At 44.8% G+C, this 18,003-nt stretch overlaps 2 protein-coding genes across 2 annotated transcripts in view; one reads left to right on the top strand and one right to left on the bottom strand.

Moving 5' to 3' along the window:
• Window positions 1–784: 784 nt before the first annotated feature.
• On the bottom strand, window positions 785–15,564 carry T265_07015 (hypothetical protein; the record flags this gene model as incomplete). The annotated part of the gene is made up of 4 exons (XM_009172436.1): window positions 785–1,563; window positions 3,623–3,921; window positions 15,347–15,431; window positions 15,500–15,564. 4 exons carry the CDS (start codon window positions 15,536–15,538, stop codon window positions 1,261–1,263), a joined length of 726 nt encoding a protein of 241 aa, XP_009170700.1.
• A 132-nt stretch (window positions 15,565–15,696) lies between these two features.
• T265_07014 (hypothetical protein) overlaps window positions 15,697–18,003 on the top strand; it is a gene marked incomplete at both ends in the record, with an annotated part of 31,613 nt that continues 29,306 nt past the window's right edge. The window contains one exon of the mRNA XM_009172435.1: window positions 15,697–16,131. Coding sequence (XP_009170699.1) covers window positions 15,828–16,131 — 304 coding nt within the window. The remainder of the gene's footprint in view (window positions 16,132–18,003) is intronic.

The following is an 18,003-nucleotide window of genomic DNA, read 5'->3' as shown; positions in this document are numbered from 1 at the left end:
TCAGTTGATTTGTTGGACAGGACCTTCCACATCAGGTCTCTCACTGTTGTACTTTTTACTATACTATTCGGCGGAGCGGTCATAGCAGTTGTCAAGACCCTATCTGTCTTATGTATCCTATCCGTGATTCACTCCACCGTACGTTTTCACGATACAGCTCCGCATTTCATAGGGTAACTATTGAAGAAAGTTATACTGTATCCCTGTCACGGAGAATGCAATTTTGCGCCAAACTGATGCTATTCGACTGCAAACCGTGGAATCCCATGTTGATGTTTCCATTCAACCCAAGCTATGGAATTAAGAATGGATGTGCGCATCCTCACCACGGATCCCGCAGCTAACCAGCTGCGAACCCAATATAAGTGATTCCAGTGGTCCTGGCTACCGAATGACTCCCAAAGTATTTTGATTACACTATTCTTCTGCCATTTGGTTTCCTAGACAACTTGGGTTTGAATGACAAATTGGGAAGTTGAGTTCATCAATGCCGTCGTCAAGCAGCAATACATCAAGGATGCATCGCTTTAGTTCGTCCTGATGTAACCGTGCAGCTCAGCTACAAGGGTTGAATAAGATTCGAAGCGAGTTGTGCTTGTTTAGGGGCTCCGCGTATCCTAGAACCGATAAAAAAAACTATCACAGGTTTCTCATTCGCTGACAGCGCTTCCGAAATGGAATAAATGATTGTGCCCTCAAGGTCCTTCTCCAAGATTACATTTGCAACACACGAACAAAATGGAAGTGATGATACTTTTGTTTAATATTTGTGAGCTGTCTTCGTGTCATTTTGGTCAGAAAGAACGAGGGGATAATGCTTTGATATCCTCAAAAGAAAGCACTACGAAACAGTTTGGGAACTTCCTCTAGTGGACCATACACAGAAAAAGAACCTAACCCTATTCTGTAGTAGAATAACCATTTAATGCATGTATGAAAGACAGTTTATTGCTTGGCATTGATCAGTGAATCTTCTAAGCGCAAACAATTAGCAAGACATGTTAGAAAAGTAACCAAGAATCACAGGAAATGCACCGATTCTGAGAAAAAGAGTGACAATATGGAAGCTGTACAGTTTGCAATGCTTGTTTATGTGGCAGCTATGGAGAGAGGATTTTGGAAATTCACAAAAATAACGCGAGAAAAGGTATTCGCTTGAAAACCCGGGATATCTCATTGAAGTTTCACCGGGAAATTTAGAAGTCAATCACAGGTATCGCCTGTGTGGCATAGTGCGAGTCCGCAAGATGTTAAGTACGGTCACCTGTTATTTGCATCAAACCAAATATCCGATTGTGAATCGATGCCATCGACTTCAACAGGTGTACATGGCCGATCCTCGACAAATCTCTCAGGAGAGCAGAAGGGGGACAGGCGGCAGTCTGTAGCTCCAGACGCTTGTTCCGCGTCCCAGTCTCGTATACCATTGGGTCCAGGCGAATGAGGAAGATAGTAATTGTAGGATCGAGTAGCCATGAGTTCGGCCTCTGCGACTACGCGTTTGGCGCGCTCTTCGGCCAATTTGCAACGAGTGACCTCGCACTTTGTTGCTAACGTATCAACCTTGGTCCGGAAATCAGTATGAAAGCAAGTAAGAACTGTCACTAGCAACCAAGTTATTTTGGTAAGTTTAGAGAATAACTGAAAAACATCAGGGTTGTCAGTCGCTTAGATCGAGTCCAACTAAGCCTCTGCAACCCTGAAGATCAACTGCGTTGTCTAGTAGTATGTTTACTGATACTTTGCTGATATGGGTCTTACCTCAGGAGTACCAATGACATCTAAGTGCTAGAAAATAGCCCGAGAACACAGTCAATCCTTGTTCCTAATGCACTTAACAGGTGACAGAAACCCTACATAGATTCGGTTGGAAACGGATATTACATTTAGTGGCCAAGCGTGCTGATTGATTGTTTCGTCAAAATATTTGTCCGGAAACTGATAGCAGCCTACGCCTAAACACTTTTTAGGTTACACAAAAGCAGGGCACGTACCGGTGAGCCACAAACTTGACCGATTGATGAAGTTGTAGAGCCCGGGTATTGTTTGATTAACTTACCACTTACGTAAGTTTGATGCTCATTTCTTGCCCAAAAGCGCTAGTGAGCAAACGGAGTACTCAAAAGCGTTAGTTGTATTTCTGCTTGACGCCCACTGCGATAAGCTTTCAGCGTAGTATGTTCGTTACAGAATTATCATCAGACCCATTTATAAGCGATAAGACTCAACTCTAAGGACGGCAATCCAAGTTACCAAGTGAAAGTTTAAAAAAATAGGCGCGATATTTTCAGTGTCGTTTCCGAACATATAGAGAATGAGCGCCATCGTAATTCGTCGATTTTCGACCTCCGTCTCCGGTCTGACAATACCTGTCCTTGCATTACAGAATCCAAAAACAATGAGTAAAACCCGTCTTCGCTTACATGGAGCATGAAGGGTGAAAAGTTACAATTCCATCCATACTGAAAGAACGATTTCTGTCGGATCATGCAAAGAAAGTTGGTATTCAACGAAGTATGACAGAGTTACCGGACAGCAGAATAACAGATGCTATAATGAACAGGATTGAAGTGAATGAACTCCTAGGGGATTGACTTAATAATTGAAATAAGCTTTGAAACTAGCTGCTTCCGTGATATGATAGCCCCAAGTAACCAAAGCTGTCCCATATTTCTAGCTGCAAGTCGAAAATACAGCTGGGAAATGTGGTAGTGAACATCAAGCTACCTGAGCACACTAATCAAAGTGGGAGGTTTCATTAGTCAGAGCAGCCCCATGTAAGCTGACTTTGCCACTTACTTATCCTACTGATATGGTAAAGACCAAGAGTACTACCTTACACGCAAACATGGCAGTTCGTTGGTGGTCTAGTGCGGCCTCTTCTTGTGGCACATTTGGACCGCATGGCTTGATGTTCGCCCGTTATATCAGTACCGCTAGAAGTCATTTTTAACCAGCGAATATGCTGACTCAAACAGCTTTATTAAAGTGAATTCCCGGACTAACAGCCAGCGAAGAACCGATATCGGTCATTTGGAATCCCATGCACAAAACATGCCAAGCATCTATATTCTGCTTCGCGAAACAAATGGACGTCATCATATCGCATAAATACTTTGCTATTCGGCTCAAAAATAGAACTGTAATCATCTTAGACTTACTTTGCACAGTTTGGAGTCTTTCAGTTGTTGCACATTTTAAGAATATATATTCATACTACGGGACCGTCTGAACACTTTGTTGTTTTCACCCGCCTATGCTCGAAAACTCATCGTTTGGTATGGTTATCGAGAAGGGTCGGGTAGCTGTGGAGTAAGTGCGTGCACCGTATACTGAGATTGTTAACAAAGTGGCGAATTCGATACTTTGATGAATCCTACAAAGACAGATCCAGCTGACATTTGAGATTGGACCCACCAGAAGCTACAAATAAACGGTCATTGTGGAGGGAAGGAGGTGCCATCCGATTTCACCCCGCAGTGAAAAGCCGATGCAAAACCAAAATCCGATCCACCTGTCTCGGCAGTTAAATCCACGTTATTTTTTATGTGGCGCACGTGATGAAGTGACGCGAGTTTATGATAAACCAAAGGAGTTGCACGCTATTCAGTCAAGCGCTTACCAATCGACGAAGTTCTAGGATGCACATTTGCATTTCCTCCTTGGACTGCTGATCATTCTTTGATAACTTGGAAACTGAATGATTCGAGATCGGTGAATCGTTGGGTGGAGCAGCAGTCGATTTCAAACCATCCTCATACGAAGTCTGTCCTAGTGATAGATGTAGAGGCAGATTTTCTGTTGAGTGCTTCCGAAGAATGGTACGCGCAAGGTCCTTCCGTAGTGCGGAGATTTGTACGTTAACAATAACGAGAGATGGGTCGTCTTCGTCCAATTCAGTTAATGCAGCCTCCATCGAATCTGAGAATGGAAGAATAACAAACAGTAAAGCGTTTTCTCATACAATAGAATAAATGCTTTCAGATAAAAAAACACTGCATAACAGATTAAGAGTAGGGGGCACTAGGTCGTTTCCAGAAACCTCAACATGCATGTCACGTACACACGTACGGACACGAAAAAACATCAAGACTGTTTTGATTGAGTAGTTGTCCAACAGAGGAAGAAATTCAGGGTTTGATAAATAGTTCCACCTGGTGTATCGGTTTCGTGATCTACAGATTGAGTAATCCCGGATAATCTGTTCAGCAACTGAGGGGTGACCTTCCGGGAGATCAACCAACATGCTGAAGAGTGCCCAAATTCTTCCGGATGATGCACCTCAGAAAACAGAAGTTGGGATACAATCAACTCTACACAGGTAGCTAGCTGTGCATAGACTAATAGGAGTAAAGCAGGATAACCAGGAGGAAAGCCTTACAGAATGGTACTTAAACGTCCTTCCGCTTCCAAAAGTTCTGTCGTTAGGAAACTATGCGTTAACCAATAGTCACAGTCGCCGAACCACAACTGTCTACACTTGCACTGAATAATGAAATTAGTGATACAGATGAAAATAGCATTCCCATGCACATATCTGCGGAGACCAGAAGTTCTGCTTCAATGGTTCCAAAGCGCTAGCCGCTCACAAAGTAAACTTTCCAGGGCAAAAGTGCCATTAATAAGTGATATAGCACATCGTGCTTTTACAAACAGGGCATGAAACGTTTTTCGTGAAATCACCATCGACAACATAAAACCAGTGTTCAACACTGATGCATCGCTGCCGTACAACAATAATCTAATCGAAAGCTTTACTGTGCAGAAAAGAACGAAAGTGGATGGAGAGGAGACTTGGTGCTACCGTAACACAATCAGTCTGAGGTGTCCATACCTCCATACATTCATTCAAGATTGCCTTAATAGATAGAAATGGACAAGAAACTATTGACATCGACTATCAGCTATATCTTGCAGCACCTCCGACCAGGAACAATTGAACAAAGCGGACTCCGTCATGGAAAGCGAGTCTTGCCGACAGCACCCAGACTTTCCGTAATCGATATCACTTCCCTTGGTCTGGCCAAAGGTTGATCACATCCCTACTTAGTCCTCGCTGAATTGGGAACGGAAAACAGCGATCCGTTCAGGATGCGCAATACATGGCCTAAGCAACGCAGCTTCTGCTGCTGGATACACTGTTCAATGGAGATCTCTGCTGCACAACTGAACACTCGCTTTCTAATTGTTTGGTTACGGATTCGCCGATACCAAACCACATGAGCTATAGTTCTGAGACCAAAGTCGTTAAAGACCACAACTCCAAATATCTTTCCTTAGATTACAAGTGGCGTGTTTAGCAGCCGCATGTCCACAAACATTTCATGGGTGCACAGTGCGTCCCAAAAGACGGGATGACTCTGATCAGTCCAAAAAACCTCTGTATCTCCTCCTCTATGAAGAGAACGATGTTGTTTGCAGATTCCAAATCGACAAGGCTTTAGTCAGAAGCTATCTGAATACCAGGGTTTCGGAAACCTTCCAAAGTTCTCATCGACTGCGAATTTAAATAGGAGTGGGATATCACTCCTTGTCGGACGTGCACGGAAGCTTTCTGGAAAGCAGCTCTTTGCATAATCTCAAAATCCCAGAAGTATGAGAATACAGGAAACACATTGTTTACAAACTTCGCGGCATGCCTTGAAGCTTTTTGGAAAGCAGCTCTTTGCATAATCTCAAAATACCGGAAGTATGAGAATACAGGAAACACATTGTTTACAAACTTCGCAGCATTCCTTGCTGGGCCAGTGTCAAGGGAAACAGAAGGGTCGACTGAATCGACTGCGGCTTGGAAATCCATGAACAGTGAAATCGTGGGTCTTTTATACGCTTCACGGGCCACCATGAGGTGACGAAGGATAAACGACGCCAAAAGCGCAGTTACAACTGGAATCAGGCTGATCTTGACGTGATTACCGCACTCATTACGAGTCTTTTTTTAAAATAGGCACTATCTCCGATTCTCCTTACTTGTCTAAGACAGCCTCCTCTAAGATGCGGGAAAACAGATCAGATAAGCACGGACTGAGGAATTTGCCCTATCCTTGAACAATCAGAGTGTCTCATCCGGACCACGAGGTCAGTGATGCTAGATGGAGAATATGCAATCATAAACCTCCGAGACTGTAGGGGATTCCAGGTTCACCACCCAGGGTTCTACTTTAGTTATAGGATCAAGCTGAATGGCTCCACGTGGTCACGAGAATCGTTGTTCAAAGTACTCGGCTCATTGTTGGGGCAAACGTCTGTGGAAGAATCAAATCGTCCATTCTTCAATTTCCACCTCGACATGCTTCTCGATTCCCGAACGTTCAACTCACAAAAGTAAAACACTTTCCTGGGACACTACAGCTATTATCACACTCCATAGACTTACTGCTGGTGGTGTGCCTGAACTTAAAATTTGGGAATCCTTCACACGACTATGGGCTAGCGGCAACATTCACCAGTCGATGAAAATATCTGATAACCACAAACTAAGAAGCTTTGAAGACGAATGATTGTAAATTGCAGACAGACGATCAGCGTTGTGTGTTTCGACTCCTACTGATTAGATGACGATCTTGTATAGTGGAATCTATAGCACGTTTAATATCAATACCAATCGAAGAACAAAATTCCACCGCTTTTGTGGAGGACGGAAGCGTCCGGTATTCCTATCGGGCTGCCTTCAGCTTGACAAAAAGCGTGGTTTGCTTGCAGCATACCATCGAGAAAAATAAAGGACCTCTCGACCCAAGACATTCAAGTTGAAGGAACATCACAACTACCGTAAAAGCACTGCTAAAAGCTGATCGACGCGAGAATTCGGACTGACTTTTGAATTAACTCTCCTTAGCATTTGATGTGAAATGGACCGAACTGAATCTAGGTAAGCGAGAGGGCTTCATTCGTCCTCCTGTCTAGGTTTCTGTGCTCCGGCAGTATCACGGTCCATGAACAACCAAGTCTCCAGCAACCCAAGAATACGTCATTCCATATAGGCCATGTGATCTTGTTGCCCTGTTTGCCGTATAGAGCGGGTCGAGGGAGTGAAAACAGACTACCGCTGACCCCTCAGCTTTATCTCTTCCACGCGTTTTCGCCCCCAGAACGCCCCGCTAACTGTAATCTTGTATCTGTCCGTTAGGACTGGCAACCCCATTCGTCTTGCATCGGTCTTTGGCGCAATATCGGCAGGCCAGTCAGCGCTGAGAGCCACAGGCGTCTCGAAATCAATAATCCAGCCTCGATTTCCGCCTTGACAGTTTTGATGTTGGAACTCTGAAAAAACGAAAAGGATAACAGGCTATCCGTGGTCTCCACTGTAGAGGTTTGATAACACTGCAAGATATGGCTGCTGATCGATGCTAACGTTCTCGTCAGTTCCTATCCAGATTGCCTGGGGGTGTGGGCACCTAAGAACGATTCTGGTAGGATAGTAGTAAATTCATCCCCCATCCACGCTTATTCCTTTCATCACAATAAGACTTTCAAATAAATTATGGGTGCACAGAGGTGAAGCACCAGTGAAAACTGACAGGTAAGCAGTCTGTCCTAATGTGATAGGCACCGGTTTCTGAAGAGGTTTCGGTGTGTTGGGTGGCGAATCCGTAATGAGGCAGTTAGAAAGCGCGTTTTCGGTTGTGTAATGGGTACTTCCATTGAAGAATGTGTCCAGCACCAGAAGCTGCGTTGGTTGGGACATATATTACGTATGCCGAACCATCGTTTGCCGAAGAGAGTACTGTTTTCCATGCCCAATTCAGAGTGGCGGAAGCAGAGAGGTGGCCAACCCTTGACTTGTCAGAGGAGTATGAAGGAGATCACGAAACGCTTGGATGCTGTCGGTGCTACTCGCCTTCCAGGATGGGGACCGCGTGATCCTCACTGTGCCTGGTTGGAGACACTACAAGATATGGCTGCCAACCGATGTCAGTGGCGTTCTTGTTGTCAGTTTCTGTCCAGATTGCCTGAGTGAATGTCTGGAGGTGTAGGCACCTCGGAATGACTGTGTTAAGCTAGCACTAAGTCCCTTCCCCATCCACCTTTACTCTTTTCTTTACAATAAGGCTTTCAAATAAATAATGGTTGTATGGCAGTGAAGCATCGGTGTTGAACACTGATGCCATGCTGTCGATGATGATGTGGTGGGTGGCGACTTATTGTTTAGATATGTGAGCCGAGTCCGTAGCCCAGGACACTGTTTATACATATTTCCATGGTTTCCAAGACCACTGCTTTGGGTTGCACGAAGGCTTTTGGTTATTCGGAATCACAGCAGTTGTATTCTTGGAATACTGAAACACCTTTACCACGATGCCATTCTCCTCTTTCGCTAGTCCTGTTGGGGAAAACCATGAAAGTGTGCGGTTCGTTTCTTCCGGTTGCGAAGCGCCGCTGCTGATTTGAAAATGGCACCTGCACGTTCATTCAAGGGAACATTTAAGTACCTCCACATTTTTGGTACCTGACCCCAGAGTACGTAAATGGAAATAAATTTCTAAATGATTCACTGGCCTCATCGTGCTTCTTATTAAACGCTGTTCTCCGAGTCCAGTTTCATCGATTTCCCTCTTAACCCCTTGATATCTTCCCTGACTATCGGTATTCTCGAGGTTACCCGATGTTATGAGCTTCGCGGCCTCTGGTGGTAATGTTGTCCGTGTTAGTCGTTTGCCTGGAGGGCGCACCATCTGAACAAAGCAGTCAGCTTGAGTTTGTGATGCGCAGTTGCGTGATCCATATGGTCTGGATCACTTAAAACTGTCAAGATATTGCATTGGTGAAGACTTGCACCTCCAGGATCACAATTATGCCACGGCGAACTATTCGGTAGACCAGACAGAACAGAATCATGGCCAGGTATTCGTTGGCATAATTTGAATACCCATCCCAGAGCCTTTCTAGTTACCAAGGTTGGATTTGTTTTAATGTTTTTTTTTGCGTATATTGCGGGAGGTTGAGAAGTTGTATTCTATTATAAATGTCACTACTGACTTGCGATATTTCAGCCATGGGAATCTATCAGTCTTCAGGTCTGAGATATAGGACTCATATCGATAATAAGTCTGCCTTCCTTTGTTATCCTCGAACTTCGGATGTGCTTGGATCATCAAGACAAAATTAATGACCATTTCGTTAATTACTGGATGCCCGCCAGGACAATACAGCAGTTAGTTAGGTGAGTGTCTTCGGTATGTTGATTTGTAGGTGGAAATAAGTTCAGCGAGAGACGTTCGTCGGTGTGGGCCACACCATAAATACATCTGCAAGGAGTAGTAGTACGTTGAGAGTCGTCCAGAGTAAAGAGCAGCGACCCAGGCGCAAACACTCAGAATCCTCCACCTGTAACTTCCCAGCAGAAGAATAGCATGCCTCATTGTCCAGCGATAAATTCTGCCACAAACTCCATGAATATGAAGATGCTGAATTAGTGGTGTATGGTTAACACGATCGAAAGCTTTTGCAAGGCTCTGGAGTTAGGAACTTCTGTTCACTTCTTCCTGATTTGCATTAAGTTTGTCCAACTGTCCTGTCCCTGATATATCTATGTTAGAGGGAATTGAGTTCCCTGTATTTCTACAGCTCCCAAAACAAGCGCCTGTTTAAACGCATCACGAAGGAGATTTACTACCCAACAGATCAAATAGACACTCTCCCGGAATATAGGGGAAGATTGTGTTCAAGCAAAAAGCTTTGAGGAAACCCACATTGACTGTATCCTGCGGCAGGACAGTCCCGTAGTGTTATTGCTGGAACGGCGTTCTCCAAACAATGGGTTGGATATTTTGTTGACCCATCGAATGTTTCGAACACACCTCGAACAGCATCGGTCAAAAACCTTTAGTTCGTGGATACCTTGCACACGGTGACCAGATTTCGCGCCTATGTAAGGGGCAGACGGACTAGTGCAGTCAGTGCAGAAATATTTGTGCGCAATGTAATTTCATTTCTCTATCAGATTTCCCCAAGCTGCGCGGAGACGTATCTTGCTGTATGGATAGGGAGATAAATTTCCTCCTTAGTTTACCCGCTAGGTAGGATGATGGAACCTACGTATCATAAACGCGCAGAGCCATCCGCAGCTAATCTCACGCTTGTCAGCGGCCAATCGACCGTAAGTCTTATGAAAAAAGAGTGGCACCGCTAGGTCATCTCCCAGCATATATCCATTAGGGTCTCATAACGCAAGAAGCTCACCCGAACAACTACGTTGGCGATTGATGTAGATGAACACCTTACGGGGCCTTATGGTCGTCTTGTTGGTGAGATTGTCTTTGAATCCTGGTAGCAGGGCTCTCTTCAAGGCTGACTATATTACCACATACATCGTTGAGAATCCGCTACACTAACACGGGCGGAAGGCACGCTAAGCACTATAGAGCATATTATTTGGTTCACGATAAAACCAGGGTGTGTGAAGTAGCAGTGCGAAATAGTACAACATCTTCATCCTTGCCGCCTTGCGTCTTCAAAGATCTGACCACAGGTGCCCCATAACACAGCAGGAGTCAGCTGACTGCAGCATGTATTCAACGAAGTAGCGCTTAATACCGAATCAGAATCGTCGGAGCAGCAAGTTAATCCTATCCAGCCAACGTGGTTGGGACGACCATTAATCGCGCCAACGTCTGCCAAGAGCTTAGTTTTTCATGCGGAATATATTCTCACCTCAACCAAGCAGTGGGATCTTTGCGCACTCCTGAATGTTGTCCAATGAGTCTCTCTGCGTATAGTTACAACCCCTGCGGGACACTGTACTCTGTAATCCCAGCAGCGATCGTACTGTCACTTTCTAGCCCAGTGCCCAGTTTTTGGTTGTCTGTCGTTGAGCGCTCGGCTCATTTTGGGTAAGGGTTACAGAGGATGTTAGGTTAGTCTCGGGTCTTACTCAGATAAGGTGTTCACTGGTGCTTACCTCGCTGATCTACCAAGTTACAGATACCTGTACTTGATCGGTTTCCTTAAAGAAATGAAGCTCTTTCACTAGGCTCCACGTTGTTCTTCCCTTCAAAACTCTGCATTTCTTCCTCAATGTGACACGACAGTGTATCCATATTGACGAGTGACGCCGCCTTGAATACGTCCCACGCACCCAGAATTTTCTTCCACAAATTGGATCTACGAACTTGACTTGAAGAAACCTTGAACAGGAAAATTGTGGTAAAGCGGTCGAAGATCAATTCAGCAGTGGCACTTTGGTGTATACTGGTACATGGTGGGTGCTAACCCTATCACATTTGACGTAATGAAAGGTTGAAGACGGAAGCACCGAAACGTACGAAGTTTTCACTGATACCACGGGTCTACATATTCCGCTGAATCTCTTTTCGACAAACGACGAATTGTTGCCCCACGGGCCTTCGTGAGGCGACGAGTGCTAAATGATACATGATTTCCCGTCTCGTTACGACTGAATTCCTGGCCTTTCTGTGGTTACCGCCCTCCGTACTAAACCCCTTTTGAAAACGGGAACTAGTTTTGATGTCTCCCATTGGCTTGGAAGAATTTTTACAATGGACTCCCTCGCTGAGTATCACTCGGTGTTAGATAATTCGTCAGGCCGAATTATTTTCGGGACCGGCGGGAACATTCCTTGGTGATTCAGGCAGCGCCACTGTTCTGTCTTATATCCGGTGCTCGAGTGGAGCTGACAAAGCCGTACTGGATGACAGCCTCGCTCCAGTGAGGACTGACAATCGACGATAGAGCTGTTGGAAGATTATTCTAATGAATTCGTTTAAATTCGCTATTTATGAGTTTATCCGCTGCTACCTGAATTGTCCACCCTTCGCGTGCCCCTGAAGAGCGGAGCGAGAAGCGACTCTGAACGACTGCATTGTCAGAATCCACACAAGTGTTCCAGAACTAGCAGAAATTATTTATTGATCCGCGATATTGGGAAGTGAAGGCGATGTGATCAACTCGGGTCCGTGGTTGGCACACTGTTGGTGGAGAAAATGTGGACGGACAATTTTACTTATATCAGAAGTTAGTACTGCAGAAAAATAGCCTGAGACCACCGCACAACTGAAACAGTCATTCGCCTGAAAGAGTCTCATATGCGCTAAGTCTGCCCAGGTGTACATTCAGATCTTCAGGAATCACAACTATATCTGAGTTTTTAGTCAGCCGTAACAGAGTACTCAAGGCGTAATAGTTGTCTTCGATGAGGTCAGAGCTACAGTCGGTTGGAGCGTAACTAGACAATAAACAGATATTGATGAGCTTTCCGCTTGTGCGACTTCTTCACGGAGACGGTGGGATGAACGGCGTAGAGACGACGGACAAAGGCTGTTCAGCCCAGCAAGGACCATTCAGCCCGGTGAATGAGGACAATACTGAACTTTGCAAATCCTGCTACAGCAGCCTCTGGGTCGCCAGAGATTCACAGCCTGGAGCGAATGGATATTGATGGGGCTGTTCGTTCTTAGCGGTTAACTGAAATGCGCCTCTGCATATATATTTGTACTATCCGGCTACTCAGTTCAGTTTAATTGAGAGCCCAGGACGGCACAGTGGAGCCATCACTGTCCGGAGTCTGGCATACAAAGCCCCAACCGTCTCCGTGCGCTACACCATATATGTAATCAACGTAAAATTAACTCATGCTATCGTTTGTACGTATGAATAAAATATGGGTCAAACATACTTAGGTTCGAACCACGAAAGACCAGCTATCGTGACGCATCAACTACGCAAGCACGGCTGCCAGCAAAACGTCGCCAATCCAAAAGGCCATCAAATAGAAGAGTACTACGGAGAAGCTAAGGTAGGTGGACATGTCAGAGCTCTTAAACAGTAAAGAGATGCTGAGTGATAATAGTAACTGCATTTCCTATTGTAAGATGAGGTCTAGAATCCCCTGTTGATCGACTTCATTGAAGTGTAGATGAAAGAATAGATTGAGCCCGTGTCTTTCCAGCCGGTTGCCTCACACTAGAAAACACTACAGTTAGGCGTCTCCTCAACGTTCCGTTGCAACTTTTCGAGGCTTTCTGGTTCAAACTCATGTTATTTCCAGAGTCAGATAGGAGCCCAGTGGAAAGTTCCTGAACTCCCACTATCACTTCAGTATCTTTCTCAAGATAAACCACCCGTTTCTATGATCAAAATTCTAGTTTGTGCCTGACAAGCGTGCTGTGTGGAGACCGGAATAGGCATAGTGCGCCCGGGCCCTATTGAATAGTAATTATCCTTTCGAACTTAGCTTCGAACTTAGTTCATCGTTAGCCCGACAAGCTCAAAAGTAGCTCAGTTTGCCCTCGGCCGGTGGTCAGAAAAGGGATGGTTAAAAAAAGTCAAGCTTCGAAGCGTTGTTAAGAGTGGGGGAAACCTCCAACCCTCCAGTACCGAGACATAGTTCAAAGTGCCTGCCGGACGTTAAACACTTGCAGACAATGTTTTGAGCTGAAGCTTGGAAAACTAGTTAGATGGGACACTTCGTTGCCCTTGAGCGAGATGGCTCAGTGGTTAGAAGGCGATTTTACTGACCGGAAGGTTCGGAGTTGGAACCCTACCTCTAAGTTCCCAAAAGCTACACATCAGTTGATTTAGCGTCTGTGGTTTTGAATACACCTAAACGTAGGGTCAACATAAAAATGTCAGTGGACGGTTGTTCCCCACCAACTTGGATGGTTTCAAGGGAAATCCTGTGGAACGAAATCACGAAAGCGATCATAGAGCAAGAGTATGTTATGCAGACCTACGGAAATCGTTTGATTTAGCAAACCACCATATTTTACTAGAAATTACAAATGGACAGTAAAAGTTCCATCAGGCCCAACTTTCCAAGTATCTATGGCAAGCGAAAACACGACAAAAAGGGAAGTGGAAAGTGAGGTTCCACAGAAACCGGTTGCCGGACCAATCCCTCTTTCGTGTTTATAAAAAATATTATTAAATACCATAAAACTCCATGTTAAGCCTCCCCAGACAACTTCAAACTGGTTGGACATTCCTCGCAGGATTCGACGCAACAAGGTGTAAGCATCTTTACACCGTCGACAGCCATATACCAATGATAGATATTTGTGATTGAGTGCCATGGGTCTAAAACCATTTATGAACCAATACGAATATCAGAGCCGCAAGTCGGGGTGACATCACTTTTACTTAGGGCAGCAGGTTCGTAGGGCCAGGGGAAACAAATTAAGTCCTGCGGACCATGTAAACCACCTGATGGAAACCAAGACACATAGGACTTGGTACCAACATAAGGGATCCAGGTTCTCTGATCACCTTACAAGGCATCCGCCGGATCACACTGAGTAAGGCGTGCAGGTCCATTTAACTTACATATTGAAGAATATAAATCCGCCGGAATAGTAAAACATCGCTCCACCAGATGGTTTGTGAAGCTAAAGGGGTTTCCACAGTAAGATCGACTGGGGCTAGGCCTTTTTCCTCGATCATTATCAAGAATAACATCAATATTCAACAGTCATGTTTCATTGCCCTCGTGGAAATATTCAATCCTCAAAAAATTATCATATGCCAATTGAAGCCCCTCCCATTAGGCTTAAGGTGCTTAGGATATGAGGTCACAGATTAGCCTGAAAAAGGAAAAAAATTTCCACTTTACTTAAAGTGGGGAAACGTGCTCACTGAAAATTGATTGGATGCTTGCATTAGTACATCTGAGGTGGTTTCTTCTGTACTCGAATTTATATAATAATTTAATCATATGAACTATTATATAATAATAATAATAATAATAATAATAATAATAATAATAATAATGAAAGTTCAGCTGCAACACACTTTCGGTGCGTACTGGCCATTCCACCCGAAGAGAACCCGAGGGCTGTGATACTGCCAGGTCGCCCAGGACTAGACACGAGAAGTCGGGATGCCACGGGTGGACACGAACGACGAACTCCCCTGTCAGTGGGCTCGCTCCTTAACCAGTAAGCTATCTCGAGGCCGCTAAGTTACTTGATCCCATGTTGGACGAACTTGAACGACTCCTTTGGTAGTTAGCCCATCTCTTATTCGTTCTATTTTCCTGATCCTTAGTAATCTCGACTGTGGTTACGACTCGCTCGTGTGGTAACTCAATGTTGCGGGGTGAAAGCAGCGGAATGTTTCACCAATGGAACATTTTCTGTATACTAAGCTGGTGATCAAATGTACGTCTACAACCCTCCGATTGTCGAAGAGTCTCCTTCGCCCTTCTGTGTGTGAGAAACCAGACGGAACTTTTAGCTCAGCCATTCGTGCTGTGAACAGGGAGCTTATTAAGGTATACCTGAATACGTTTCTAATAGTCATCCTGTATTTGCCAATGTATGCGTGTGAGAGCACAACCAAAGCACAACCATCAGATAAAGTAGCAAATGATGGAGAGAGTCAACATACTCACCGAGAGCCGCTTGAAAGTAGTCGATGGCATCTGAAAATTGATCGGACTTCAGGAAGTGCCTCGCACGTCGTTCACAGAAATGTGCCTGTGTTATAGTATGTTACAGGTTTCGAATATCAGCAGTTAGCCTATTCGCCAAGAAACAGAAATTACCGAGCTGAGGTTACTATCCATCTCAAAAACAAGTTCCATCCCATATTGAATGACGCGCCAGTGACCTTCGCATTTCAGCTTTATAATCCCGCCGCAGCTGTCTTACATCCACTGTTGAAGATTCGATTGGAAGCGGTTTTGTGACCTTGAAGAAAGGTAGCAGATCCGACTCTCATTTATCCACTAGTTTGGGCTGATGGCCTTCGTGCGTCGAACGATTATCCTGCGGTCTACAACCCAGCCTTTGGATTTCATCCGATTGGGATTACTTATCCACGAAGGGTGTTGATGTTTATTCCATGGATGTTGAACTGAACTCATTGTAGTTATGGCAAATAGCGTTGTTGAAACACACCAACTGGATGACTGTCATGTTGCTTTCGACTCATTCCACAGCGGCGAAACGCCAAAAACGGCGTCTGGAGCTACCAAATTTTTCCCCATTGATCCAACGGAAGTTCTGAATACTCCGACGGGCCTTGACAATGTTGGGCCCGCTAAACACGCAACAGAATCTGGTAGTCTTTTCTTTTCTGACGATTTCCAAAAACGTCTTCCTGCTCTGGGATTGCCATCCGTTGATCGGTCCGCTTCCAGCGAGGAGATAACTCGTGATCTGAAACTCCCTCAAGGTAACTCTCTAGGATACACTTTGGTACATTTTGACCGTAACATGCCTTTCCACCACACATCTTGGGGTCTATATATCAGGTAGTGTCCAATCACTCGCGTTTCACTCCGAATGCGCGCAATATTTTTCTTCATTTGTATATGTCGGAAGCGTTCGCCATTTCTTTCCTAACTTCATAAAGCATATCTTGGTCCCTAATCATGTTCCCATTGTAATCGAAACCGCCATTCGAATCGGTACCTGGTGGAAACTCAACGCGCTTACACACAACGGGTCTTTCCTCGATGGCAGCACTATGTGGAAGCGAAATTCTGTAGAGTAGTGCAGCAAAAAGATGCGCACAGCAAGCGCATAAGCGTGCGAAAAGTGAATGACAGGAAGCGAGCAGGTAGGCCGAAGTCGACTTCAGGAGGAATAGCCTTTACCGTCTCCGTTACAGCCTACGTCTTAATCAGGGTCAAAGGTAGCACGGGTTCCCCACGGCTCCAGTGAAGCAAAATCTTTCCTGCGATACAAGTTCAGCTTCCAGAAAGACCGGATCACTAAATATTAGTTTGAATGTCACGAAGAGACTGGACCTTACCGTGAGCACGGGTTACGGCTCCAGTGAAGCAAAATCTTTCCTGCGATACAAGTTCAGCTTCCAGAAAGACCGGATCACTAAATATTAGTTTGAATGAATCGAAGAGACTGGACCTTACCGTGGTGTGACGGTTTGCGCACCTCAGCGATCCATTGAGCTATACTGGAGAGTGTCCCGCGACACTCACAGAGTCTCTCATACCAGGTTGGTCAATGGTTAGAGGTCTGACGAACACAGTCTCCTGGCCCTCCAGGTTGGGGGTTGGAAAATGTGGCGACTTGTTCCGTAGAAATGGTAATGCATTTGCATTTCCCGCCAAACACCGCTACCTTGCGGTTAGGCTTTTGAGCCAAAGGCTTTGGTTGAGGACACTAATCGTCCTTCTGTCTAGGTGTGGGCGCCCTGACAGTATCCCAGCCCTCGTACAACCATACGGCAGTGAAGCATCAGTACCAACACTGATGTTGCTGTCTTTGATGATCATGATGAAACGCGCCCAACCTACCCATATTTCGACAAATTGACAGCCAATAATTTTGTTGTGCAAAATTGGTTCTCTCCGCTAGGTAGCTTATGTTTGGTGCTTTCGTCGGGGAACTCGCTTAAGAATTTTCGGTGTCTTCGTTTTCGATATTTTTAAACCCAGGTCGCACGTTGGCCGGAATCCAACAGCATCCTATTGATAAGCCTTATTAGAAGTAAATGGTCTCATTTAGCTAATTCAGACTTTCGTGATTTGCCTAGCTACCACAGTAAGGATGGTTCCGCTTTGCAAATTTGCGGAAATACCAGCTACGGCACCTTGAATAGCGTATCCACTACCAAATGCCTCAGACTTGAATGGATACACCTACACTCCAGTAAACCCGTCGTGGTCATACATATGGATTTTCATGGAGCATCCATGTCCTCCCGTCCAAGTAGAATCCTTTTATCTAACAGACTTACTGTTCAAATAATCAGAACTGTAAACTACGTGATGGTATTAGTCCTTTTTTATGCATCTGATTGGCGATAAAAATATATTTGTTGTTGATTTCACAACCAGGGTTTTGGGATGCGCGCTAATGTAGTTCGCACAACTCTTATTACGACCATCTGTGAATTTTAGATATCCGCCTCTCTTGGCCTGGCATCCTCAGAAATAACAGGTGTCAACCAAATTCCAGGTGTACGATAAATATGTACAAACTACTGGAATTAAATAAAAATTATCCATAGATATCTCTTTAAATGTTACATAGGCATGTTTTGTACATTTCTTGCCAATTCATCAAGTTATTGCCTAAA

The sequence above is a fragment of the Opisthorchis viverrini genome, assembly GCF_000715545.1.
Source record: "Opisthorchis viverrini unplaced genomic scaffold opera_v5_155, whole genome shotgun sequence".
Classification (NCBI taxonomy): domain Eukaryota; kingdom Metazoa; phylum Platyhelminthes; class Trematoda; order Opisthorchiida; family Opisthorchiidae; genus Opisthorchis; species Opisthorchis viverrini.
Note: the sequence above shows the minus strand (reverse complement) of the source record. Positions and strands in the feature narration are given on the sequence as shown.